Here is a 26,073-nt window from a genome sequence, read left to right as displayed (position 1 = left end):
GTTTGAAGATGTAATCCAGAGATGTGTGTTTTCTCCATCTCTTTAGCTATCATACTCTAATCCACTGATTTAAGGACTTGATCCTCCAGAAAGTGGAGCGCAACACTTATGCAGCTCCACTACACAATACGTAAAAAAAGCTGCGTTCGACAGGATTACTAACAAAGACTCATGAGGTCAAATAGACATAAGCCTTCAATGGAAGACCAACTCCTCTCTCGACATGTCCAGCCCACTCATTATCTCAGCCAATCATGGCTAGTCAGAAGTTTGCCATCTTTTTCTGTGGCTTAATTAACCAACAAGGCTCGTAATTTAATAATTGTATTTGTATTTACAGATTGCATACAAGTTTGTTATAAAGGCACATGAAAGTTCACATGTTCAAGAAGGCATTTCTCCTGTGAAGCCGTGACTTGGGACGTACGCCTAGTTTCCTGAATCGGGTCACAAATGCTTGTGTTTCTAGCTCTAACAGTGCAGTTACATTTAACAATAATATCTAACAATTTCACAACAATACAGAAAAATCTAAAGTAATGGAATTAAGAATACATATATATTTGGACAAGCAATGTCAGAGCGGCATAGGCTAAGATACAGTAGAATAGGATAGAATACAGTGTATATACATATGAGATAAGTAATGCAAAATATGTGAACATTATTAAAGTGACTACTGTTCCATTATTAAAGTGGCCAGTGAGTCCAAGTCTATGAATTTAGGGCAGCAGGCTCTAATGTGCTAGTGATGGCTATTTAACAGAATTTAACAGTCTGATGGCCTTGAGATAGAAACTGTTTTTCAGTCTCTTGGTCCCAGCTTTGATGCGCCTGTACTGACCTTGCCTTCTGGATGATTGCGGGGTGAACAGGCAGTGGCTCAGGTGGTGGTTGTCCTTGATGATCTTTTTGACCTTCCTGTGACATCGTGTGGCGTGTAGGTGTCCTGGAGGGCAGGTAGTTTGCCCTCGGTCTTTTGTCTTTTGTTTGGACATGTAGCTAACTGGGTAGCTAGCCAACTAAACAATGAACCGGCACATCCCCAACTCATACTACTACCAATACAACCATTGTCTTAGCTGTAGTATGAATCTGCAGGTAGCTAAAGCTAACAAACTAGGTTCAATGTTAACTAGCTAACATTAGGCTATGTCTTGCAATACAAATGGGTTTCTGATTTGAATAATATTACTGTAGGTAACATTAGCTAGCGGGCCAGCAAGCTAACCTTTGCTAGCTAACTAAAAGTATGCTTTTTTTCTGACAAAATTGGAAACTTATATCTTGAAAATGTAGCTAGACACTTACATGTATGAGCGCTTCACGGCAGACTGGAACCATTTAACTCGTTTGTAGCCACATCTTATTTGTCCAGCTTTGTGACAAGTCACACTGGTTCACACTGATTGTGGCATGTGCTGAAAGTAGCCCATCACCTGTTTCTACGTATCTGTTGATTGCGCCTACTAAATTCAGGGCATCAATGTTTTTGAGAAAAGTAGCAAAATCTTGTAGTTCTGAAAAGGCTAAAGTTATATCTTTTAAAAATGTTGCGGTAGAACGGACTGTCAACACATACTGAACAGCTCACTTTATAGACAGAAGCTTGCTAAAGTTGAAGTCTGAAGTTTACATTCACCTTAGCCAAATACATTTAAACTCAGTTTTTCACAATTCCTGAAATGTAATCCTTGTAAAAAATTCCCTGTTTTAGGTCAGTTAGGATCACCACTTTATTTTAAGAATGTGAAATGTCAGAATAAGCATTGCCTTTAAATTGTTTAACTTGGGTCAAACATTTCAGGTAGCCTTCCACAAGCTTCCCACAATAAGGTGGGTGAATTTTGGCCCATTCCTCCTGACATAAGTTGGTGTAAAAGGAGTCCTCTTTTTCAAGTTCTGCTGACAATTTTTCTATGGGATTGAGGTCAGGGCTTTGTGATGGCCACACTAAATACCTTGACTTTGTTGTCCTTAAGCCATTTTGCCACAACTTTGGCAGTATGATTGGAGTCATTGTCCATTTGGAAGACCGATTTGCGACCAAGCTTTAACTTAATGTCTTGAGATATTGCTTCAATATATCCCCATAATTTTCCTCCCTCATGATGCCATCTACTTTGTGAAGTGCACCAGTCCCTCCTGCAGCAAAGCACCCTCACAACATGATGCTGCCACCCCCGTGCTTCACTGTTGGGATGGTGTTCTTCGGGCTTGCAAACATCCCCCTTTTTCCTCCAATCATAACAATGGTCATTATTGCAAACAATTCTATTTTTGTTTCATCAGACCAGAGGACATTTCTCCAAAAAGTACAATCTTTGTCTCCGTGTGCAATTGCAATCCATTGTCTGATTTTTTTATGGCGGTTTTGGAGAAGTGGCTTCTTCCTTGCTGAGCGGCCTTTCAGGTTATGTCGATACAGGACTAGTTTCACTGTGGATATAGATACTTTTGTACCTGTACCTGTTTCCTCCAGCGTCTTCACAAGGTCCTTTGCTGTTCTGGGATTTATTTGCACTTTTCACAACAAAGTACGTTCATCTCTAGGAAACAGAATGCGTCTCCTTCCTGAGTGGTATGACGGCTGCGTGGTCCCATTGTGTTTATACTTGCATACTATTGTTTGTATAGATGAACGTGGTACCTTCAGACGTTTGGAAATTGCTCCCAAGGATGAAACAGACTTGTGGAGGTCTACAATGTTTTTTTCTGAGGTCTTGGCTGATTTATTTTGATTTTCCCATGATGTCAAGCAAAGAGGCACTGCGTTTGAAGGTAGGCTTTGAAATACATCCACAGGTACACCTCCAATTGACTCAAATTATGTCAATTAGCCTATCAGAAGCTTCTAAAGCCATGACATAATTTTCTATATTTTTCAAGCTGTTTAAAGGCACAGTCAACTTAGTGTATGTAAACTTATGACCCACTGGAATTGTGATACAGTGAATTATAAGTGTTATAATCTGTATTTAAGCAATTGTTGGAAAAATTACTTTTGTCATGCATAAAGTAGATGTCCTAACCGACTTGCCAAAACTATAGTTTGTTAACAAGAAATGTGTGGAGTGGTTGAAAAACGAGTTTTAATGACTCCAACCTAAGTGTATGTAAACTTCTGACTTCATCTGTACATGGCAAACCAATCCAAACTCATCTCCCGGCATGTCCAGCCCTTACATGATCTCAGCCAATCATGGCTAGTGGGTAGGTTCCTGACTTTTTCCATGGCTAAACCAACTAGTCTCGTAATTTAACAATTTTGTTTGTATTTATGGGTGGAATACAAGTTTTTTATTAAGGCACATAAATGTTTAAAACAACACATTTTGATAAAATATACATTTTTACGTTCAAATACTGCTCCTTTAAAGTAGTGAAGTTCGACATATGCCTAGTTTCCTGAAATAAGTCATATTTGTTAAGTGTCCCCCCCAAAAAATGTGTCTTTGTACGTAATTTACATGACAGAAGACATTACAGTAGCTGAATCTTTTTTAATACCACACAAATTACCAAAATGAGTGGCTACCTTGACATTGACAAATTTTAAATAAAAAAATCCAAAATCCAGAATAACAGCAAAGTAGCTGCATTTGCATTTGTTTATGCTGTTTTCTCGTGACAGCAAGGTTTATACAAATCTCCGCTGTTGAAAAGTAAATGTTAGTCTAATGTGAGATAATGTTTAGATGCTTTTTATAGTGGAGATCAAGTTGATTAAGTGCCTGGTTGGACTGATGAGACAGTGGATTTTTCAGTCAGATGGAACAGAGTAAATAACATCGTAGATTTAGCCGGTGGTAACTTGTGGAATAGACACTGGCTGGAATGCGGTTTTAACCAATCAGCATTCAGGATTAGACCCACCCATTGTATAAATACTGTATATACTCTATATTATAAACTGTGTGGTTCAAGTCCTGAATAGAATGAATAGGAAAGTATACCAGTTTCATTTGAGGACCAGGATATTGACAGCTGTGCCAAACAAAATGTAAAATAGCTTGGAATACATTTTTTATGTACTGATTCCATGGCAAGGTGTGAATGAGTTTATATATAAAGCGACGCAAGATTCAAGACTTTGTGCTTTTCAGCTAAAATGATTGTACAGAATTCTTGCCACCAACAAAATGTTGAATATTCATTGTATCTCTGCAGAATTATTTTTTGGTTGCAAGGATACAGAATCAATAGACAATTTGTTGTGGTGTTTCCCTTAGGTAGCCTGTTTCTGGTCTCAGGCTTAGGAATGGCTGAAAAAGCAGAATATTCATCTAAAATTGACCCTAGAAATAGCATTGTTGGGAGATTTGGAGAGACCTGGTCAGTCAGTTACTAATATACTAATTAACTCGCAATCTGTGGATTGTATACGATTAGATGGAAATTATTATTTTTTTAACACACAGCATAGATGAAAGATATACTGTACACTACCGTTTAAAAGTTGGGGTCACTTAGAAATGTCCTTGTTTTCCATGAATGAGTTGCAAAATGAACAGGAAGTATAGTCAAGGCGCTGACAAGGTTGTAAATAATAATTGTATCCATCAAACTTTGCTTTCGCCAAATAATCCTCCATTTGCAGCAATTACAGCCTTGCAGACCTTTGGCAGTTTGGGGCTGTGCGTTGGGTCATTGGACATCTATAAGTTGGCTCCATGTCATCTATAAGTCAATGCTAGGTAAAGCTCTGCCTTATCTCAGCTCACTGATCACGATAACAACACCCACCCGTAACACACGCTCCAGCAGGTATATCTCACTGGTCATCCCCAAAGCCAACACCTGCTTGGCCGCCTTTCCTTACAGTTCTCTGCTGCCAATAACTGGAACGAATTTCAACAATCGCTGAAGCTGGAGACTTATATTTCCCTCACTAACTTTAAAACATCAGCTATCTGAGCAGCTAACCGATCGCTGCTGCTGTACATAGCCCATCTGTAAATAGCCCATCCAATCTACCTACCTCATCCCCACATTGTTTTTATTTACTCTTCTGCTCTTTTGCACACCAGTATTTCTACTTGCACATCACCATCTGGTCATCTATCACTCCAGTGTTAATTTGCTAAATTGTAATTACTTCGCTACTATGGCCTATTTATTGCCTTACCTCCTCACGCCATTTGCACACACTGTATATAGACTTTCTTTTTTTTCTATTGTGTTATTGACTGTACACTTGTTTATTCCATGTGTAACTTGTTGTTTGTGTCGCACTGCTTTGCTTTATCTTGGCCAGGTCGCAGTCGTAAATCAGAATGTGTTCTCAACTAGCTTACCTGGTTAAATAAAGGTGAAATATACAGTGGGAAGAACAAGTATTTGACAAACTGCCAATTTTGCAGGTTTTCCTACTTACAAAATATGTAGAGGTCTGTAATTTTTTATCATAGGTACTCTTCAACTGTGAGAGACGGAATCTAAAACAAAAATCCAGAAAATAACATTGTATGATTTTTAAGTAATTAATTAGCATTTTATTGCATGACATGAGTATTTGATCACCTACCAATCAGGAAGAATTCCGGCTTTCACAGACCTGTTAGTTTTTCTTTAAGAAACCCTCCTGTTCTCCACTCATTACCTGTATTAACTGCACCTGTTTGAACTCATTACCTGTATAAAAGACACCTGTCCACACACTCAATCAAACAGACTCCAACCTCTCCACAATGGCCAAGACCAGAGAGCTGTGTAAAGACATCAAGGATACAATTGTAGACCTGCAAAAGGCCGGGATGGGCTACAGGACAATAGGCAAGCAGCTTGGTGAGAAGGCAACAACTGTTGGCGCAATTATTAGAAAATGGAAGAAGTTCAAGATGACGGTCAATCACCCTCGGTCTGGGGCTCGATGCAAGATCTCACCTCGCGGGGCATCAATGATCATGAGGAAGGTGAGGGATCAGCCTAGAACTACACGGCAGGACCTGGTCAATGATCTGAAGAGAGCTGGGACCACAGTCTCAAAGAACCATTTGTATCACATTACGCCGTCATGGATTAAAATCCTGCAGCGCACGCAAGGTCCCCCTGCTCAAGCCAGCGCATGTCCAGGCCCGTCTGAAGTTTGCCAATGACCATCTGGATGATCCAGAGGAGGAATGGGAGAAGGTCATGTGTTCTGATGAGCCAAAAATAGAGCTTTTGGTCTAAACTCCACTCGCCGTGTTTGGAGGAAGAAGAGGGATGAGTACAACCCCAAGAACACCATCCCAACCGTGAAGCATGGAGGTGGAAACATCATTCTTTGGGGATGCTTTTCTGCAAAGGGGACAGGACGACTGCGCCGTATTGAGGGGAGGATGGATGGGGCCATGTATCGCAAGATCTTGGCCAACAACCTCCTTCCCTCAGTAAGAGCATTGAAGATGGGTCGTGGCTGGGTCTTCCAGCATGACAATGACCCGAAACACACAGCCAGGGCAACTAAGGAGTGGCTCCGTAAGAAGCATCTCAAGGTCCTGGAGTGGCCTAGCCAGTCTCCAGACCTGAACCCAATAGAAAATCTTTGGAGGGAGCTGAAAGTCCATATTGCCCAGCGACAGCCCCAAAACCTGAAGGATCTGGAGAAGGTCTGTATGGAGGTCTGGGCCAAAATCCCTGCTGCAGTGTGTGCAATCCTGGTCAAGAACTACAGGAAACGTATGATCTCTGTAATTGCAAACATAGGGTTCTGTACCAGATATTAAGTTCTGCTTTTCTGATGTATCAAATACTTATGTCATGCAATAAAATGCTAATTAATTACTTAAGAATCATACAACGTGATTTTCTGGATTTTTGTTTTAGATTCCGTCTCTCACAGTTGAAGTGTACCTATGACAAAAAATTACAGACCTCTACATGCTGTGTAAGTAGGAAAACCTGCAAAATCGGCAGTGTATCAAATACTTGTTCTCCCCACTGTTTATATATATATATATATATATATATATATATATATATATATTTTTTTTTTTTTTTTTTTTTATTTTATTGTCCTGTTGTAGGAGGAAATTGGCTCCAATTAAGCGCCGTCCACAGGGTATGGCATGTTTTGCAAAATGGATTGATAGCCTTCCTTCAAGATCCCTTTTACCCTGTACAAATAGCCCACTTTACCACCATCAAAGCACCCCCCAGACCATCACATCGCTTCCACCATGCTTGACTGATGACATCAAGCACTCCTCCAGCATCTTTTAATTTTTTTTCTGCATCTCACAAATGTTCTTCTTTGTGATCCAAACACCTCAAACTTAGATCTGTCTGTCCATAACACTTTTTTTCAGTCTTCCTCTGTCCAGTGTCTGTGTTCTTTTGCCCATCTTAATCTTTTATTTTAATTGTCAGTCTGAGTTATGGCTTTTTCTTTGCAACTCTGCCTAGAAGGCCAGCATCCCGGAGTCACCTCTTCACTGTTGACTTTGAGACTGGTGTTTTGCAGGCACTATTTAATGAAGCTGCCAGTGGAGGACGTGTGAGGTGTCTGTTTCTCAAACTAGACCTCTAATGTACTTGTCCTCTTGCTCAGTTGTGCACCAGGGCCTCCCACTTCTCTTTATATTCTGGTTAGAACCAGTTTGTGCTGTTCTGTGAAGGGAGTAGTACACAGCACTGTACGAGATCTTCAGATTCTTAGCAATTTATTGCATGGAATAGCCTTTCTCAGAACAAGAATAGATTGATGAGTTTCAGAAGAAAGGTTTCTGGCCATTTTCTGGCCATTTTGAGCCTGTAATCGATCCTAACAAATGCTGATGCTCCAGATACTAATCTAGTCTAAAGAAGGCCAGTTGTATTGCTTATTTATTGCTTAACAGTTTTTAGTTGTGCTAACATAATTGCAAAAGGGTTTTCTAATTGTCAATTAGCCTTTTAATATGATAAACTTGGATTAGCTAACACAACGTGCCATTGTAACACGTGCCATTGATGGCCATTGATGGTTGCTGAAAGTGTGCCTCTTTACACATATGTAGATATTCCATTTAAATATCTGCAGTTTCCAGCTACAATAGTAATTTACATCATTAACAATATCTACACTGTATTTATGATCAATTTGATGTTATTGTAATGGACAAAAATTAGCTTTTCTTTCAAAAACACGGGCATTTCTAAGTGACTTCAAACTTTTGAACGTTAGTGTATATTTACAAAAAAATATGGTGGATTGGAAATTATGCAGACAATTACATTGATGGAAGCCACATATATCTGCAGTATTAAAGCTGATCTAAGAGGCTTAGCCCAAACCTTGAAAAACAGCCCCAGACCATTATTTATCTTCCACCAAACTTTACAGTTGGCACTATGCATTTAGGCAGGCTAGCGTTCTCCTGGCATCTGCCAAACCCAGATTTGTTCGTCGGACTGCTAGATGGTGTAGTGTGATTCATCACTCCAGAGAACGTGCTCAAGAGTCCAATGTTGGCTAGCTTTACACCACTCTAGCCGACGCTTGGCATTGTGCTTGGCGATCTTAGGGTTGTTTGCGGCTGCTAGGCCATGGAAACCATTTCATGAAGCTTCAGACAAACAGTTATTGTGTTGACGTTGCTTTCAGAGGCAGTTGGGAACTCGATAGTACGTGTTACAAAGATTACAGACGATTTTTACGCATTACCCACTTCAGCACGCCGTGGTCCCGTTCTGTGAGCTTGTGTGGCCTACGACTTCTTTGCTTAGCCGTTGTTGCTTCTAGACGTTTCCACTTCACAATAACAGCACTTACAGTTGACCGGGGTTGCTCGAGCAGGGCAGAAATTTGACAAACTGACTTGTTGGGAAAGTGGCATACTATGACGATGCCACGTTGAAAGTCACTGAGCTCTTCAGTACGGGCCGTTCTTCTGCTAATGTTTCTCTAGGGAGATTGCATGGCTGTCAGCAACGGGTGTGGCTGAATTAGCCGAATCCACTAACTTGAAGGGTAAGCCCCTGCATTAATCCGGCCCTGCCTGGTACATTATGACTGTATCAATCCGCCGTGTACACCCGATTCTGAAATGAAAGATGACTAAATGGCCCACATTTGTATGGATTTCTTTTAGACTAATGAGGTTTGTTGTAAGATTTCAATGACAGGGTCATTGATCACTGTAACATGACAAGGCCTAGTCCTGTCTGGTCTGTGGATCATGTGTTTTGGGTGAACGTATCAGTAACGAGAATGATCAATGTAAATGGGTCTCTAATGAGGGCTGGGATAATTGTATCAAATTGTAGCATATGTTTTTGTCTGGATTTTACTTTTCAACCAGCCCTGTTACTGCTGTGAACATTTTTACAAACTATCACTTGTAATTTTTCAGGATAATGTAATCATGATAATGTTTCAAGTAGCTATTAGGTTCTTAGAAAGGCAAACAAGGCCAAAGGAAAAATGTCCATCAGGTTTTGATCCTGAGCATTGAATAATGCTCTGTGCTTACACTATTTATATCAGTGACAGAAGTGCTTGCAGGGCTCTCCAAGGACCTCCATCTCTGCCGCCTGACAGCACACAGCCTTGTACTTCCCCTTCTGTACATATGGTGTTAGTATTTATTTAAAGAGGTCCAGATTAAGATTTCATATGCCTCCAAAACCAGGAAATGGACCTCAATTCAATAGCTTCAACTAGACTTAACTAGTCAAATGAAACGAAAGAGAGAGAGAGATATTTGCTGTAATGACTGATTGAACTCAAATGGTCAGATAAATGTTCCTTTTGAATTCAGCTGGATTGGTACAAATGTATCATTCAGCTGGACCAGTGTGAATATATGATGGCCTCTGGAAGAATTGATTGTCAATATCGACTATTGGAGGAGAGTGCTGCTTAATACGAGGCCTCTCATTTTGTTCTTCTGAAAGCCCTAGATACAGTAATCTGTAGCCAGGATGACAGTTTGACGACAGTATGTTTAGATTGCAAGGCAACATACTGATTTAGATATCCCCCACTCCACCCCCACCCACTGCTAACAGTTAATTTTTAACAACCTATTTCACAGAAAAACTTGTAAACCAACCTTGGCAGTTGAAAATAGGTCAACATTTCCTGGTATCAGGGATGACTGAGTGTGCTGTTTTTGTTTTCCAATGCTACCCTTTTTACATTTTTGTGGCGGTGAATTCTTTTGATTTTGTAAATGGCCACACCACCATCAGCAGGACACCCCCTAGAGTGGCATGACTGCCTTGATATTGCGCTGCGATCCTGATCAGCATTTCAGATTAAATGGAGCTAGACGTGTCACTCAGAGTTTACCACTCTAATTAAATGTGGAAGTAATTGAAAGTGGAAGTTCCGCAAAGTAAATTGTCCTCTTTTACGCGGCGCTTCACTCAGTCACATCGCCTTTCTCTTATGGGCTAAATGAACGGTATTGTCTGTGGTCTCATTGTCAGTTGTTTGCTCATAAACTCGCTAATGGAAGCTACTACATGCTAACCTCCACTGTTATTGGTAATGCTGAGAGGTTAGCATGTCTTGAGAGTATGAACTTTGACCCTATGTTACTGTCTCACCCATCTTTATTCACGATTCAATCAGGATTATCCGTAATCATGGTAGCATAATCATTCATTTAGAAGTGTTATTCTATTCTTATTTATAATAAAAAATGACTCCAAAATGACAGAATACATGATTTAGAATTTATTTGATTTAATTTATCAAATAATATGTCATGCCCTGATCTGTTTTACCTGTCCTTGTGCTTATCTCCATCCCCCTTCAAGTGTCACCCATCTTCCCCATTATCCCCTTGGGTACTTATACCTGTGTGCTCTGTTTGTCTGTTGCCAGTTCGTCTTGTTTGTCAAATCAACCAGCGTTTTGTCTCAGCTCCTGCTTTTCCTCAGTCTCTTTTTTTCTCGCTCTCCTGGTTTTGACATTTGCCTGTCCTAACGCTGAGCCCGCCTGTCTGACCACTGCCTGATTCTGACCCTGAGCCTGCCTGTCGTCCTGTGCCTTGCCACTACTCTGGATTATCTGCCTTGACCTGTGTTTTGCCTGCCCCTGTTGCTGTAATAAACATTGTTACTTCAACACAGTCTGCACTTGGGTCTTACCTGAAACGTGATAGTACGAACTGGCCATGACTGATCCAGCAGACTTGGACCATCTCCGCAACGCCATCTTCTCCCAAGGAGCCGTCATTCCAAGCACGAGGAGTTGCTTCATTGTCTGATGGAAGGGTTCCAGGACGTGGCCAAACGTCACAACCTAGAATTGGACCATTGTGGGAGCAATTCTGTGGGTTGCCTACTAGGCAGGCTACAACGACAATAACCTCCCAGCCCCTCAGTATCCCGACTGTTAGCAACGCCGTCACCATGATTTCCTGGGAACCCCGCTCACCTCCCCCAGAGCGCTACGATGGAGATTCCAGAACCTGCCAGGTATTTCTCTCCCAGTGCCCCCTCATTTTTCGAGCTGCAGCCTTCTTTGTTCCCCTCGAATAGCGTACATTACTACGCTGATGTCCAGGAGGGCACTCGCCTGGGCCACGGTGGGGTGGGAGCAACAATTCGTCGTCTGTCTCAGTCTGGAGGTATTTGTGGCGGAGGTGAGAAGTTTTCGAGGCTCCGGTGTCCGGGAGAGAGGCTTCCCGGAAGTTACTCCAGCTTCGGCAGGGCTCCCTCAGTGTGACAGACGATGCAGTTGATTTCCGCATGCTAGGAGCGGAGGGTGCCTGGAGCCCGGAAGCGCTGTTCGACATGTTCCTGCATGGATTATCGGAGGAAGTAAAGGACGAGCTTGCAGCCCGGGAACTATCGGCGGATCTTGACTCACGCATCACTTTAACCGTCTGGATTGATGGTCGGCTACGCGAACGTAGGAGGGAGAAGAGGTCTGATTGTGATCCCACCTTGCATTTGATGAACTCCGGGAAGTCCCGAGTGGACCCGAGCTTATCCGAGTTCCTCTGTGAGCCCATGAAGACTGCCGATTTACCTCTTCCCTAGCCGATGCAGCTCGGCAGGGCTAGGCTGTCTCCAACCCAACGCGTACGCAGACTTAACACCCAGAGTTGTCTGTATTGCGGTACTGCCGGTCATTATGTGTCTACCTTTTCCCTTCAAGAGACCTAGCTCATTGGTAGGAATGAGTACTCTGGTTGGTCCTAAGTATAATTTTGCTTCTCCCCTTACTCGCCCCACTTTCCATGCCACCCTGCGGTGGGAGCGACCAGTCAAAGTCTCTCCAGATACTCATAAGACTCTTATGGATGTTACTCTGGCGTCCGAGCTCAACTCCATTCCCATGAATGTCAGAGCGTTGGACGACCGCTCTATAGGCCGGATTACCCACCATTCCACCCCCATCGACCTGTGTGTCGCGGAACCACAGCACGGCGATCAAATTCCTGCTAATTGAGTCTCCGCAGGTACCTGCGGTATTGGGATTCTCTTGGCTCCAGCGACACAGTCCCTCGATTGACTGTTCTACTGGTGCCATCATGGGCTGGAGCCTGTTGTGCCATGCTCATTGCTTGAAATCGTCTCTGCCAGCCCCGGGACGTCTTCCTGGTGGCTTGGAAATTGCCCCGAACCTCTCTGCCATTCCCGTGAAGTGCCACGACCTCTGGGAGGGGTTCAGGCCCGGGCCACTTCGCTTCCGCAATACCGACCGGTACCCAAGGATGTTAAGCCGGATGTGCTGGCACGCCGCTATAGCCCCGCTGCTACACCCCTGGAAACCGAGACCTTTCCCCTCCTGCTCCAAAGTCATTAGCCCTTCTACTGTTTGTTCTCTGTTGCCCCGTACCCTCTGTATACTTCTAGATGTAAACCCAAGTCTCACAGCCCTTTGTCTCCTGTTTCCTGTCGTTTGCCTGCCCCTGTTGCTGTAATAAACATGATCACACAACCAAAATAACCTGCAAATCCAAGTTTGTAGAGTCACAAGAGTCTCTGTTGCCCCGTACCCTCTGTATACTTCTAGATGTAAACCCAAGTCTCACAGCCCTTTGTCTCCTGTTTCCTGTCGTTTGCCTGCCCCTGTTGCTGTAATAAACATGATCACACAACCAAAATAACCTGCAAATCCGGTCGTCCAACGCTCTGACATTCATGGGAATGGAGTTGAGCTCGGATTTAGTCATTGCGTGTTAGGAATATGGAACCAAATACTATACTTTTGACAACTTTATTTATAAGAATTTAGGAGTGTCAATAATTTTGCCCCCTAACTTTTTTTTTGTTTTTTGAATTTGACCCCTTTTTCTCCCCAATTTCGTAGTAGCTTCTATCTTGTCTCATCGCTACAACTCCTGTACGGGCTCGGGAGAGACGAAGGTTGAAAGTCATGCATCCTCCGATACACAACCAACCAAGCCGCTGCTTCTTTAACACAGCGCACATCCAACTCGGAAGCCAGCCGCACCAATGCGCCGGAGGAAACACCGTGCACCTGGCCACCTTGGCTAGCGTACACTGCGCCCAGCCCGCCACAGGAGTCGCTGGTGCGCGATGAGACAAGGACACCCCTACCGACCAAGCCCTCCCTAACCCGGGCGACGCTAGGCCAATTGTGCGTCGCCCCACGGACCTCCCGGTCGCGGCCGGTTACGACAGAGCCTGGGCGCGAACCCAGGACTCTGATGGCACAGCTGGCGCTGCAGTACAGCGCCCTTAACCACTGCGCCACCCGGGAGGCCTGCCCCCTAACTTTTTGAGATAGAAACATTTTTATTATTATAAAAATTTCCATTTTTTTTTTTTGCATGAAATATAGCTCGGTATTGTTATTATTTATTTGATGCAGTCATTATTGGTAATCTTTATCAAGGGTGTCAATCATTTCGGACCCCACTGTATTTCTTTGTGGAAATGGGAATTACATTTTTATTTTCATTTATTATTCAATTAGCCCCTTATCTCTTTGTCCAATTATTCCTTTGACATGCTTTATGATCAAAATGTGAAAGGTTAAATTTCATGTGGGTACATGGTATTACGAGTGCTATCAGTTACACTTTGTTGGCATCTTATCAGACACTTCCTGCTGTCAGCCCAAGTGCTCATTTCAAAAGTAGATTTGCATCAGATCCATGCAGTGTTCTACGACGATCTAATTGTGCTGATGTCTGGCTCTCCCAAAAGGTCAGGGATGTGAAGGGATTAGAGTTGGAATGTTATCGCTCTGATTGAAAAGCCACTATATTGAAGACTGAGGATGTAGAAGTAGAAGGGAGTTTAATTTCTTCCCATGTTCCTGTTTTTATTTACTTTTCTGCTCTTTTGCACACCAGTATTTCTACTTGCACATCATCATCTGCTCATCTATCACTCTATCACTCCAGATAAATTGTAATTACTTCGCTACTATGGCCTATTTATTGCCTTACCTCCTCACACCATTTGCACACACTGTATATAGACTTTTCTATTGTGTTATTGACTGTACGCTTGTTTATTCCATGTGTAACTCTGTGTTGTTGTTTGTGTCGCACTGCTTTGCTTTATCTTGGCCAGGTCGCAGTTGGAAATGAGAATTTGTTCTCAACTAGCTTACCTGGTTAAATAAAGGTGAAAAAAAAAATATATATATTTTTTTAAATGCTCACCGACTCACAAATGAGACAAAGTCACAGACTCCCATAGATACTCCTATAGAGCCAGGTCCTACTCTCCAGCTGTAAAATTAGGGCAATCCTGGATATCTCAATGTCCCATCAATGCAAATGCTAACATTGAGAGATATGGTTAGGGATATTTGGGAACATTTTCTTTGTCTATTGCTTTCCTTCCTACATGATACACCTAGATTATTATTAGATTCATGAATCTTTGTAGTGATGTTATTTAGTTATACACGTAACAAGCCAGATGTTAATTCTCCATTCTTCAAGCTATTTTTTTTGAGTTGGAGCCAGCTGCAATTCATATTAGTTTTGCATGATATGCTTATGCATAAAAAAACGGGATTATCAAAGTCACCACATAAAATATGGAAAATGTAGACTCAAGAAATGCAACCTGCAAGACAGCAGAGCGCTACATTAAGGGCTCAGAATGAGGTGTGTTTCCAGAATCGTAATTCATTCCTTTTATTATTGTTTTTTTTTACCCTTTCTTCTCCCCAATTGGTAGTTAGTCTTGTCTCATTGCTGCAACTCCCGTACCGACTCGGGAGAGGAGAAGGTTGTGAACCATGTGTCCTCCAAAACACAACCCAACCAAGCTGCTTCTTGACACACTGCCCACTTAAACTGTAAGCGAGCCGCACCAATGTGTCAGTACACCTGGTGACCGTGTCAGCGTGCACTACACCCGGCCCGCCACAGGAGTCGCTAGTGCGCGATGGGACAAGGATATCCCTGTCGGCCAAAACCTCCCAACCCGGAAGACGCTGGGCCAATTGCGCGCCACCACATGGGTGTCCCGGTCGCGGACGGCTGCGACAGAGCCTGGACTCGAACCCAGAATCTCTAATGGCACAGCTAGCACTGCGATGCAGTGCCTTAGACCACTGCGCCACTCGGGAGCCTGTAACTAATTTCTATGAACAAATATGCTGATTTTCTCATCTGTTATCACACATGAAGGTCGTTAATAAAGTAAAGTTCCTTATGAGACACCTCTCTGGTCGTTCTCTCCCTCTCCCTCTCTCTCTCTCTCTCTCTCTCTCTCTCTCTCTCTCTCTCTCTCTCTCTCTCTCACTCTTGTGCCTGTGACCATTGGGAATATACAGCTTGCGTTTTGTTTCGTGACACTGTCTAAATTGGATTTTACACTGAGCTACAACTGCTTTTACTAATGCCAAAAGCAAAACAAATTACATTTTCCCTTTGACAAAGTAAACATTTGCTCCTTGTATGTATTTGAAGAAAATAGAGTAGTGAATTATATTAATTGTCATAGATGCTGACTGGGAAAGGCGGAAAAAAAGAAAGGGGACTTATTAATTGCCTTCAGGCCCGGTCAGGAAACATCTAATGGCTAATTCAGCTCCCTAATGTTATCATGATTTAGTGGGCTTTTCATTTTAACACTGGATTGTTTGTACAAGTCAGTGGATTTTGCACTGCAGAAAGTTGGAAAAGATCCTTAAGACAAAGATTTTGTCAAGTTTCATCTAAAAGGTCTGTCTACATATGCACTGCATATCTATGGTAACCATAGGCTAGCATGACTATGCTAACAACTTAGAATCAATGACAGAACACTGAGGATGCCTTTTTAAAACGAGGCAGGAAGAGTCAAACCAAAATAAATAAATATTTACCCAACAAACTGTCATATATTTCCAATGATCTATTGTAAATGTGGGCACTGGTTTGTGACAAGAGAAACAAATGTTATCGCTAAATCAGCAGAACAGGTCTATTGATTTAAGAACTATGCGCTGCAGATAGTCTCCATCGGCAAGATGGCCAGCTCGGGGTATTGATGTATTTATCATGATTCGTAGGTAGCAAGGGGTGGCCACCTGCAATTCCCTGGAACCACAAAACACTTATTGTTCAATTAAAATGTCTGTAACGTATATCTGAAAGTAGGGGGGGGGAAGATACTGTTGTCAAAATTGTCTCCTTAAAAGTCACGGTGTGGCCAACACAAATGATACTGCGGCACAATGATACATACAGTACATTCTGTAGAGGAAATGTTATGTGAAACTAGAGATTTTGTCATTATTTTTGCTAGGTATCTGTCGATCAGTGTATCCACTCAGATGAAACAAACACGATTTATGTTAAATATCAAGATTTTTTGGAGAGAGATATATATGCACTGCATATGCCCTTTACTGTGAACACAATTACATTGTCAACCACCCCTGCTGATAGAAACACACAATGTTATTGAGTAATGGATACATTACTACAAAACAGAATGTATTGACCTTGGGTATAACATTGTTATAACTGAATAGCAGCACTAAATGGATTAATAAAATACCATTATATTCATAAAAATGCAATTATTGCTTCATGGTTGTAAATGTACAGTGTATGTGTCTGTGGTATCGAATGGAGGTCATTACATTATTTATCAGTGTTTTTAAGGGCTACCGTTGTATTTGGATTTTTTTTTTTTTTATACCTTTATTAAACCAGGTCGGCCAGTTGAGAACAAGTTCTCATTTACAACTGCGACCTGGCCAAGATGAAGCAAAGCAGTGCGACAAAAACAACACAGAGTTACACATAGGATAAACAAAAGTACAGTCAATAACACAATAGAACAATCTATATACAGTGTGTGAAAAATGGAGTATGGAGGTAAGGCAATAAATAGGCCATAGTAGCGAAGTAATTACAATTGAGCAAATTAACACTGAATTGGTAGATGAGCAGATGATGATGTGCAAGTAGAAATACTGGTGTGCAAAAAAGTCAATAAAAACAATATGGGATGAGGTAGGTAGTTGGGTGGGCTATTTACAGATGGGCTATGTACAGCTTCAGCGATAGCTGATGCTTAAAGTTAGTGAGGGAGATGTCAGTCTCTAACTTCAGCGATTTTTGCAATTGCCGCACGCATTGTTTTTTTTCTTGCCTCTTTTAAAGTCAAGTTTGAACTATTGACAAGGAACGGAACAATGCCATTTGCTCCTAGCATAGGATGCCATTTTCTTTGTCTGCACTTATTGATTATTATAACAACAGTAACTGTACTGTATTACTAGTGTGAAGCTTGTTAAGGAAAGCTGCCTTTTATTAATGGCTTCTCTCTTGTTTTCCTCCAGGTGCAACAATCGAACCCAGTGCATAGTGATCACAGGTTCTGATGTCTTCCCAGACCCATGTCCAGGGACCTACAAATATCTGGAGGTCCAGTATGAGTGTGTTCCCTACAGTAAGTATGAACTTTCCATCATGCATTTAACAGTTCTCTGTCCTCTTCTCTGGCTCTCTTTCTATAATTTCTCTCACATTCTCGATCCCTCCTTTTATCCCTCTATATACTCTGATAATGTATCTCTCTTTACACTCTAATGCAAGATACATTCAAATTATTTGCATAAGTATTGGTTCCTAGGGAGGATCTATATACAATGTTTTATCTCTACACCATTTGACAATGGACCGTGCTGAGGTAAGTTTTAAATATATGACGATGTTAGTGGAGGGCTATATTAAAGTAATACAATTAAAGGTGTGATCTAGTCATCCCTCAGATACAACACCCTATTCCCTTTTTTGTGCACTACTTTTAACCAGGGCTCCATAGGGCACTGGTCAAAAGTAGTGCACTACAGTATATAGGGAATAGGGTGCACTTTGGGATACATACTTAGGATTGATATCAGCAAAATAATCACCACTGCTCATTGCAATGGTTCTATGTAGTTTCTGAACAACAGGTGTTGAGATCTGTCAACAGATGTTTCGTATGAAGGAAAACAGAATGCCTCCAATTAGATAATTCAACAAGGTGATGTATCACACAAAATTATAGGATTAACATTTGTCTCTTTGCTAAAATATTCATTGTGGCTTAGCTCCAAAATAATCTATAGTCTATAGATATCCTTTGTCTGAACCATTGTCCTAATAATGTTGTTGATATGCAAGTACAATGAATTGCCAGGAATTCAAAAGAAAGGGAAAATCCACTCAAAACAATATTTGTCATTTTTTCATTACTCCACTGTTGATATAGTCATGATGATGTGGCTGGTGATACTTTGCTTCTTGAAAGTCCAATATCTTAAAAACGTGACTGTTGACATGCAAAACGTTTTTGGGACTGTATCAACAGTGGACTAATGAAAAAAAATACTTAAAAGATTTTTTTGAGTGGATTTACCCTCTCAATGATTTGAGCATGATCCAGCTCTACTAGCTGCTTTACAATTCTATTTTAGCTGTTAATATGTTTGTGGGCTCAACCTACTAACATGTACATCGTGTAGATTTGACCACTTAATCAAATGATTTGAGAGCGTCTGAGAGCATCTGGAATAATTATAGTCTATACGACCCAAAGCCAGGGTTCCTGCTCTAACCATTCTCCGTAGAATGTTCATACGAATAGCTAAGTGAACAACATTAGAATATGAACCTCATTACAAGTTAAAGTTTGACCTTTCCAAGGTTTTAAGACCCGAGATTATCAATGAACTATGTAATAATGAGAAATAGGATTAAACTACGAAAGCACACCATAATTCATTATTTTTAGCTGAAAATCCCTCTCCCAGTATTGTTTTTCAGGATCTTTCTCTGCTTGTCTCAAAGTTATAAGGAAACGATCGATCCATCTCTTGCTGTTTTGCTTGAGACCTTAATCATAGGATTAGCCCCAAGGTCCACCTAGACACCCTCAATATTTTTTTGGGGGGGGGGGTTCCTGTCCCTTCTTGTGCTAAGGAAGCAGACAAACTTCCCTCGGAACATGTCAAAGGAACTACGAGGTTGTTGAATCCCAGCTATAGGTAGATTTTTGTAAAAGATCCCAAGCAAACCTCTCTATACTCTTTGGTTGATCCATAGTCCATGCATGTAGCGCCATCTTTTTGCTTCTTAATTTCCGTAAAGGTCCATGTCCGCCCAAAATAGGACCGAGGATACAGAATGTGTCGTATATCAACTGCCCTGGTAAGTTCTTAGTGTCCCCCCCCCCCCAGTCCAGACCTTTTTTTAGTGTTCCCCCACCCAGCTAGACCACCCAGTGCTGTTGTAGACTGTGTCCCATGGGGCAGTGCTGTGTTTGGTTTTGTTTCCCCCACCAACCCCTTGTCTTTCCTCACACAAGCACCCAACCAGTGACCAGTCACATTTGTCTCGAGCCTAGAGTTGCCTTCACTGGGCAATATTTAGTAAGCTTCTGCATATGTGCAGAGATATTACCACTTTTACCAGAGGGAGCAAATCATATGGAGTACATGAAGATATTTTGATTAAAAACGTTGACCTGGTTCAAACTATTAATAAATATGGCCCTTAGAGAGGTCCTAGGAAAGATATTTTTCAAGTCAACATATTAAACCCCTATTAAGCCAATCCACAAGTGAGATGAGTGAAGAAGACCAGTAGACATATGCATCATCATTCTAGACTAAAGCAAGGCTTCTAGAGCCTCTGCAACATAACTGACAATCTTACTTCAGAATATATCCAACACATTTTACCTTTACCACTGGTTTGATGTAATATGCTGTGTAATTTATTTATTTTTCTTTAACAAGCCTTCAAATCAAACTGGTCCATCTTCGATACATCTTGGATCTTTCAAAGTAGCACATACCAACAAAAACCTATATTTACACCATATATATGGTTAAAATACCTGGGTCTGTATAACCTCTATTTCCATAAATCTACCTCTTGTTCTTATTTGGTTCATGTCAAGAGCTATCCTCATTAGGCCCCATTATCTCTGTGTTTAGTCTGTGGATGTGGGTTGGGCCTTCACCTTCACCATCTTGTAGCCCTCTGAATTGCCTGTGTTAATTGCCAGGACGATATAAAAGTGACATACAAGTCTTCATTAACATCATTCTTTGCATTCTGTATCGAAGCAGCGAGACAAAATCTGCCACGACTGTTTCTACGGCACCTTGTAAAAATTCAGAGGCATGCAAACATATGTTAACAGGATTCCAAAGCAGTCAGACCTCATTTTGTTTTATGTCATCGTCTGCTATCATAGCTATCCTCCAAAACTGTACAATATAGAAACAGACATAAGTATTTTATTCAGGCAAAGAAAATAGGCATAATGCTTCAGCTTATGTTCCATCACATTTACATTTGAGAACTTTACTCTTTACATTTGCTGACATTAGTAGCGTAGTTTGCTTTGCTCAATTATATTATTTAGAGTTTGCATTATTCCCCAATTTAATCCAATTGAATGTCTTGCCCTCTGGACGAGACTGGAGCCACTGATTGAGTCTACATAGTGGTCAGCAGGCTTCTGAGTCCATGGATTGCAGCCAATACACCAGTCTAGTCACTCCAGAAAGTACATTACATGCAAATCAAAGGAGCTTCTGTCTGCAGCAAATAGAGAGGTTTGTTCTTAGTCAAGGTTAAAGTAGAGTAATGATTATATAAAGACATAACATTTATGTTATTTATAGGTGTATACCTTAAAATAAGTTAACAGGGACCCCTTTACTGCTATGTTTGGTGATAATGATGACAGGGTTTTGGTGCTAACTTGTTTTTGTAATGCTGCTCTTTTAAATGTTATTCACTTCTCTTCTTCCCTTGTGCAATCTGCAGGAGACTTCCTTGGCTCCCTGACTCTTATTATGTTCCTCTACTGACCAGTTTCTGGTGACCTTTTTAGTTTTACACTAATGTCTGCTCAGGTCTTCCATCTTGTCTCCTCTCCTTTTTCAGATTTCCGTCTTCTTCAATTTGTATCTTGCTGGCTGTGTCTGAGAATTTCTGCTGTCTGTTAATTTGTTTGCATCTCTGACATTTAATCTTGTAGGTAGCCAGAACTCTGCTCATTCTTAACCATGCCTTCCTCACACTTGAATCACTTGCATTTTTGCAGAGTGGAGGTCATGCTTATGCCTCTCCCTCTTTCTCTCCTTTTTCTTTCTTTCTCTTTTCACTATTTCCCACACACTTGAGGGATATATTTTAGAACAGTAAAATAGTATGTATTGTACTATAAAAGCATCTTTATATTCTATCTGATTAAATTGACGGCCTCATGAAATCTCTGCTATTGATATTGATTGATTTTTCTACTCAATGTCCCATTGTGATAAACTAACAGCTCATTTAATTTGTATTATATTCTTGATTTATAGTACTAATAGGCTGTCTTTATATGAAAACAGATCACTGTATGTAACACTTAATGCTATTTACACCTTTTGGTTAGCATTCTTGTGTTTCATTCAATAAGATTTTCAGATCGATGAACTATGAACATCGATGAACACCATCAATCCAAAAGTCAAATGGCACTATTATCGTTAACCTCAATTTACACAACTAATTAAGTGCAATGTTTACTTTTACTTTAATGCATGGTGACTGTCATAACATTGCTACACTATTGTTTTTGTTCTATAATATAACACACTACTTGCAGTAGATATTTTAACTGATTATCTACTTCCTCAATAGAGAGAGGGGAAATAAACCACAAATGTCAGCAGATGCTTCAGGGTTTGTTTTTGTTTGCACCTGTTTTGCCTAAAGTCATACTCAGCAGGTCCCGGAAGCCTTGGTGCAAGAATATTAAATCACCAACTTACAGTGTATCATAGATTCTATATCAATCTGTTAGTAATGAAATAGGCCTCTATGAAGGTTGGATCACTGCAATATTGTACAGTAAACTGTGAACTGCAGGCTCTATTTTTGAACCATACTGTTTAACTCTCTTTTAGTCCTCTGGTTTCATGACACAAATTATTTAACTAGTACTGTATTATTTGTTGCCAGCACAAAGAAGATGTTGTGTTTGGCAATTGTGTTATTTACCTGGGTCGTGTCCATTTACGGCATGCAACTGACTTTTTTTAAAAACGGAAAACTAACCTTTATATTTCTCATCAGTGTTACTCAAGTCCAAGTTTACTGTTTCAGTAAAAAAAAAATCTCCAGTTTCTGCCTACTGAGCACGACCCTGGTGATCAGATTGTTTTTAAAAGGACAATGTACAGATTCCTCTTTTATGGGACTCAGCTCCCTTTCAATAGTGTTAATCTGTAAATTGAGTTTGGAGTTTTTGTTGTGGAAAAATTTGATAGACATATGATATTAATAATTTACTCTGTTAGCAGCAGAGTTACTTGGTTTATAGTTTGCTGGTCAATTGCCGTTCATCAAAAATCACAGCAATGTCATTAACATTATTTTATCGTCTAATGTTCAACGGTTACATCCAGATATATCAAAAGTCAAAATAGTGTATATGTTATCAAAAGTGACAACAGTAGTCACACTAGCAGCCTACAGACTGTTGACCTGAATATAAAATGAACAATGTTGTGGCCAAGTGTGGTTGACCAACCTTCTATAAACCAAGCTTAACACTTGGCCAAAGCTCCATACATTGTCCATTTGGACCTCTCTGGGTGTCCTAACCTTAATCTTTCCCTCGAGATAGGGGGTCGTCTGCACTGTCTGGTGGTGTTTACTGTATCTCCTGTTTCTCTTTCCTTTCTCAAAATAGGTCTGCCTATCTTTGTCCATGTGTCATATGTTACTGCTTATGTAACCATGGAGATGACAGTTAATTCATATTAATCTCTTTTTTTCCTTGCACCCCTTTCATTCTCTCTTCCAATGCTTAAAATAGAAGTGGAGCAAAAAGGTAAATAACTGACACAATCCAAACCCTAGATCCTTGTTTTGTGGCATATGGTTGTAAATCTTCCTATCCCCACTACGGTGTGCCAACCCCATAGCAGGCATTAGCAACAAACACATTCCCCATATAACAGTAGTCAGTAAACTGCAACGATGAGAGTGAGACTGATTTTAAAGAAAAAAGATGATAAAACACTAGCAGCAGTACAGCTGTAAGTGCAGAGTGTAGTAGCTGGAGTCCATAGGGGTTTCTTCCCCCATCCTCCTGGGTGCTTTTGCTACTCAGCCCAATCTCATATTGCCTGGCTTCCAAACCCCTCTACATAGCATGCCATGGTAACAGTGTTTTCTGGCCCTTTGAAATCTACTGGTTCTAATGTCCTGTTCTCTCTTAGCACCCTCTCCCCCTTATCCCTTATGCCTTCCCTCTTCCCCTTATCCCTTATCCCTTCCCTCTCCCCCCTTATCCCTTCTCTCTCCCCCTTATCCCTTCTCTCTCCCCCTTATCCCTTCCCTCTCCCCCTTATCCCTTATCCCTTCCCTCTCCCCCCTTATCCCTTCCCTCTTCCTCCTCATCCCTTATCCTGCCACTTGCTGCTCTTCTTTCCTTTGATTCATGCACATACTCAGAGCAACAACAAAAACACCTCAAGAACACGCTCACTTGTAACTTTAATGGTTAGGAAATTTGCAACATTTTGTCACAACAAACCTCTCAGGTATATGGTAAAACGAGTGGTGTAAGTGGCAAATGTCTCAGAATACACATTTTCAGACCTGCTGAATCCTGCTCTCGATTGAAACCTCCAGTCTGTTGCCAAATGACTTTAGTTGCCTGCTTTTTTGTTTACAGGAATTTTGTTTGGTTTTCGTTCTGTTCTATTCTCCCCCTCGTTTGTTTTCTATTCCCCTACAGTAGATGTCTAAGAGACAAGGCTTCTTTTGTTTCAGAAAGTTATGTTATTACTTCATATACTATATATTTGCTTAACAACTTTCCTATTCCTTTTTTTCTTTCTATGCACAAAACCAAACTCCCCATACTGCTTGTGAACATTGGTTATAGCTGTAGTTGTCTTTTGGGCACTTTAATGTGTGTTTGTCCCCACTCTCTTTTTGGACAACCCGTAAAACAAAATGGAGAAATTAGAGATATCTTGACATTGTCTTCTGCTATTTTGATACGTTTCACTTGGATTTGTTGACTTAAATCTGTTTCTTATTTTACTCTTCCCTCATCACTAGTTTTTGTTTGTCCTGGGACCCTGAAAGCTGTCGGTGATCCTTCCTTTCTCTTTGAAGCGGAGCAGCAAGCTGGGTCATGGTGCAAAGACCCTCTACAAGCCGGTGACAAAATCTACTTCATGCCTTGGACTCCTTACCGGACAGACACACTCATTGAGTACTCTTCCCTCGACGACTTCCAAAACGCCCGGCAAACCATCACGTACAAGCTCCCCCACCGGGTGGACGGCACTGGATTTGTGGTCTACGATGGGGCCGTGTTTTTCAACAAAGAGAGAACCCGCAACATTGTAAAGTTTGACATACGGACCCGAATCAAAAGCGGCGAGGCCATCATCAATAACGCCAACTATCATGACACGTCACCCTACAAGTGGGGTGGGAAAACGGACATCGACCTGGCCGTGGATGAGAACGGCCTGTGGGTGATCTACGCCACAGAGCAGAACAATGGCATGATGGTCATCAGCCAGTTGAACCCTTACACACTGCGCTTCGAGGCCACCTGGGAGACGACGTATGACAAGCGATCGGCCTCCAATGCCTTCATGATCTGTGGAGTACTCTACGTAGTGAGGTCCACATATGAAGATAACGAGAGTGAAGTCAGCAAAAGCTTAATAGATTATGTTTACAATACCAAACAGAACCGTGGAGAGTATGTAGATATCCACTTTCCCAACCAGTACCAGTATATCGCAGCTGTGGATTACAATCCCAGAGATAACCAGCTATACGTGTGGAATAATTTTTACATCCTGAGATATAATCTGGAGTTCGGACCACCCGATCCCGCTCACGGTAAGCAGCATCTCATTTCTTTAGCGCACAATACTGGTAAATTGCATTTTGTGACATTGCGAACTTAGCTGCCACTAAGTGTGTTGATATTCCTTGGGTATTCCACAGCCTGCGTGTCAAGTGTCACGGATGGCAGATTTGTTTATTTAGAATTGAATATGTGTTAGATATGTTACGGAAGCTTTGGAGTGCATGAAGCTTCTCGGGGTGAAGTCGTCTTGCTCAGCAGTAAACAACATCACCCACTTACCATCTCATAAGGGATCAGTATCGGGGGATTTAGTTGGATTTACAGTGCGGGCGTTCCCCCACGTCCCCAGTGCAAAGGAAGGCCCATGGGGGTAGCTGCTGCCACCAGCTCTTCTCCCAGAGAGAGAGGAAATTTACCTCCACAACTGGAATCATACCTTCCTGGACAGGTACAAAGTGTTATTCCCCCTGGTTCAGAAACCCTTAATCCCCATCAGGCACTGTTCAGGTAGCAAGTAGTCTAGTGTTTAATAGCATTGGGCCAGTAACCAAAAGGTTGCTGGTTCAAATCCCTGAGCTGACGGGGTGAAAAATCTGTTGAAGTTCGCTTGATCAAGGCCCTTAACCCTAATTGGTCCTGTAAGTCACTCTGGATCAGAGCGTCTGCTAAATGACAAAAAAAAAGTTCACCCTATCAGGCTAGTATGAGGAACAGTGTGTCTTCTGGAAGACAAGGAGGCAGAGAACACGGGGAAGGGATCAATCACTCGGGTCATGTCAGATGAATATGTTTTTAATTTAACTGTCAAAAATTGACATGAGG

General features: G+C 41.4%; 1 protein-coding gene and 1 long non-coding RNA gene across 31 annotated transcripts in view; one reads left to right on the top strand and one right to left on the bottom strand.

The window, feature by feature from the left end:
* LOC149984051 (uncharacterized) overlaps window positions 1–26,073 on the bottom strand; it is a 615,207-nt gene that overhangs the window by 88,589 nt on the left and 500,545 nt on the right. The gene's annotated exons all lie outside the window — the stretch shown is intronic.
* adgrl2a (adhesion G protein-coupled receptor L2a) overlaps window positions 1–26,073 on the top strand; it is a 203,995-nt gene that overhangs the window by 112,915 nt on the left and 65,007 nt on the right. For 15 of the 29 annotated variants that reach the window (XR_016495320.1, XR_005051450.2, XM_090232272.1 and 12 more), the window contains 3 exons: window positions 17,693–17,802; window positions 23,224–23,238; window positions 24,480–25,280. Coding sequence is in view for 27 of the 29 variants with exons in the window: in XM_090232272.1 (XP_090088398.1) it covers window positions 17,693–17,802; window positions 23,224–23,238; window positions 24,480–25,280 (926 nt within the window). In the remaining 2 variants the exon portion in view is untranslated. The remainder of the gene's footprint in view (window positions 1–17,692; window positions 17,803–23,223; window positions 23,239–24,479; window positions 25,281–26,073) is intronic. The other 14 variants (XM_090232273.1, XM_090232271.1, XM_021599938.3 and 11 more) reach the window with 2 other exon arrangements.

The sequence above is a fragment of the Oncorhynchus mykiss genome, chromosome 4 (genome assembly GCF_057628025.1).
Source record: "Oncorhynchus mykiss isolate SJ-2025 chromosome 4, ASM5762802v1, whole genome shotgun sequence".
NCBI lineage: Eukaryota > Metazoa > Chordata > Actinopteri > Salmoniformes > Salmonidae > Oncorhynchus > Oncorhynchus mykiss.
Note: the sequence above shows the minus strand (reverse complement) of the source record. Positions and strands in the feature narration are given on the sequence as shown.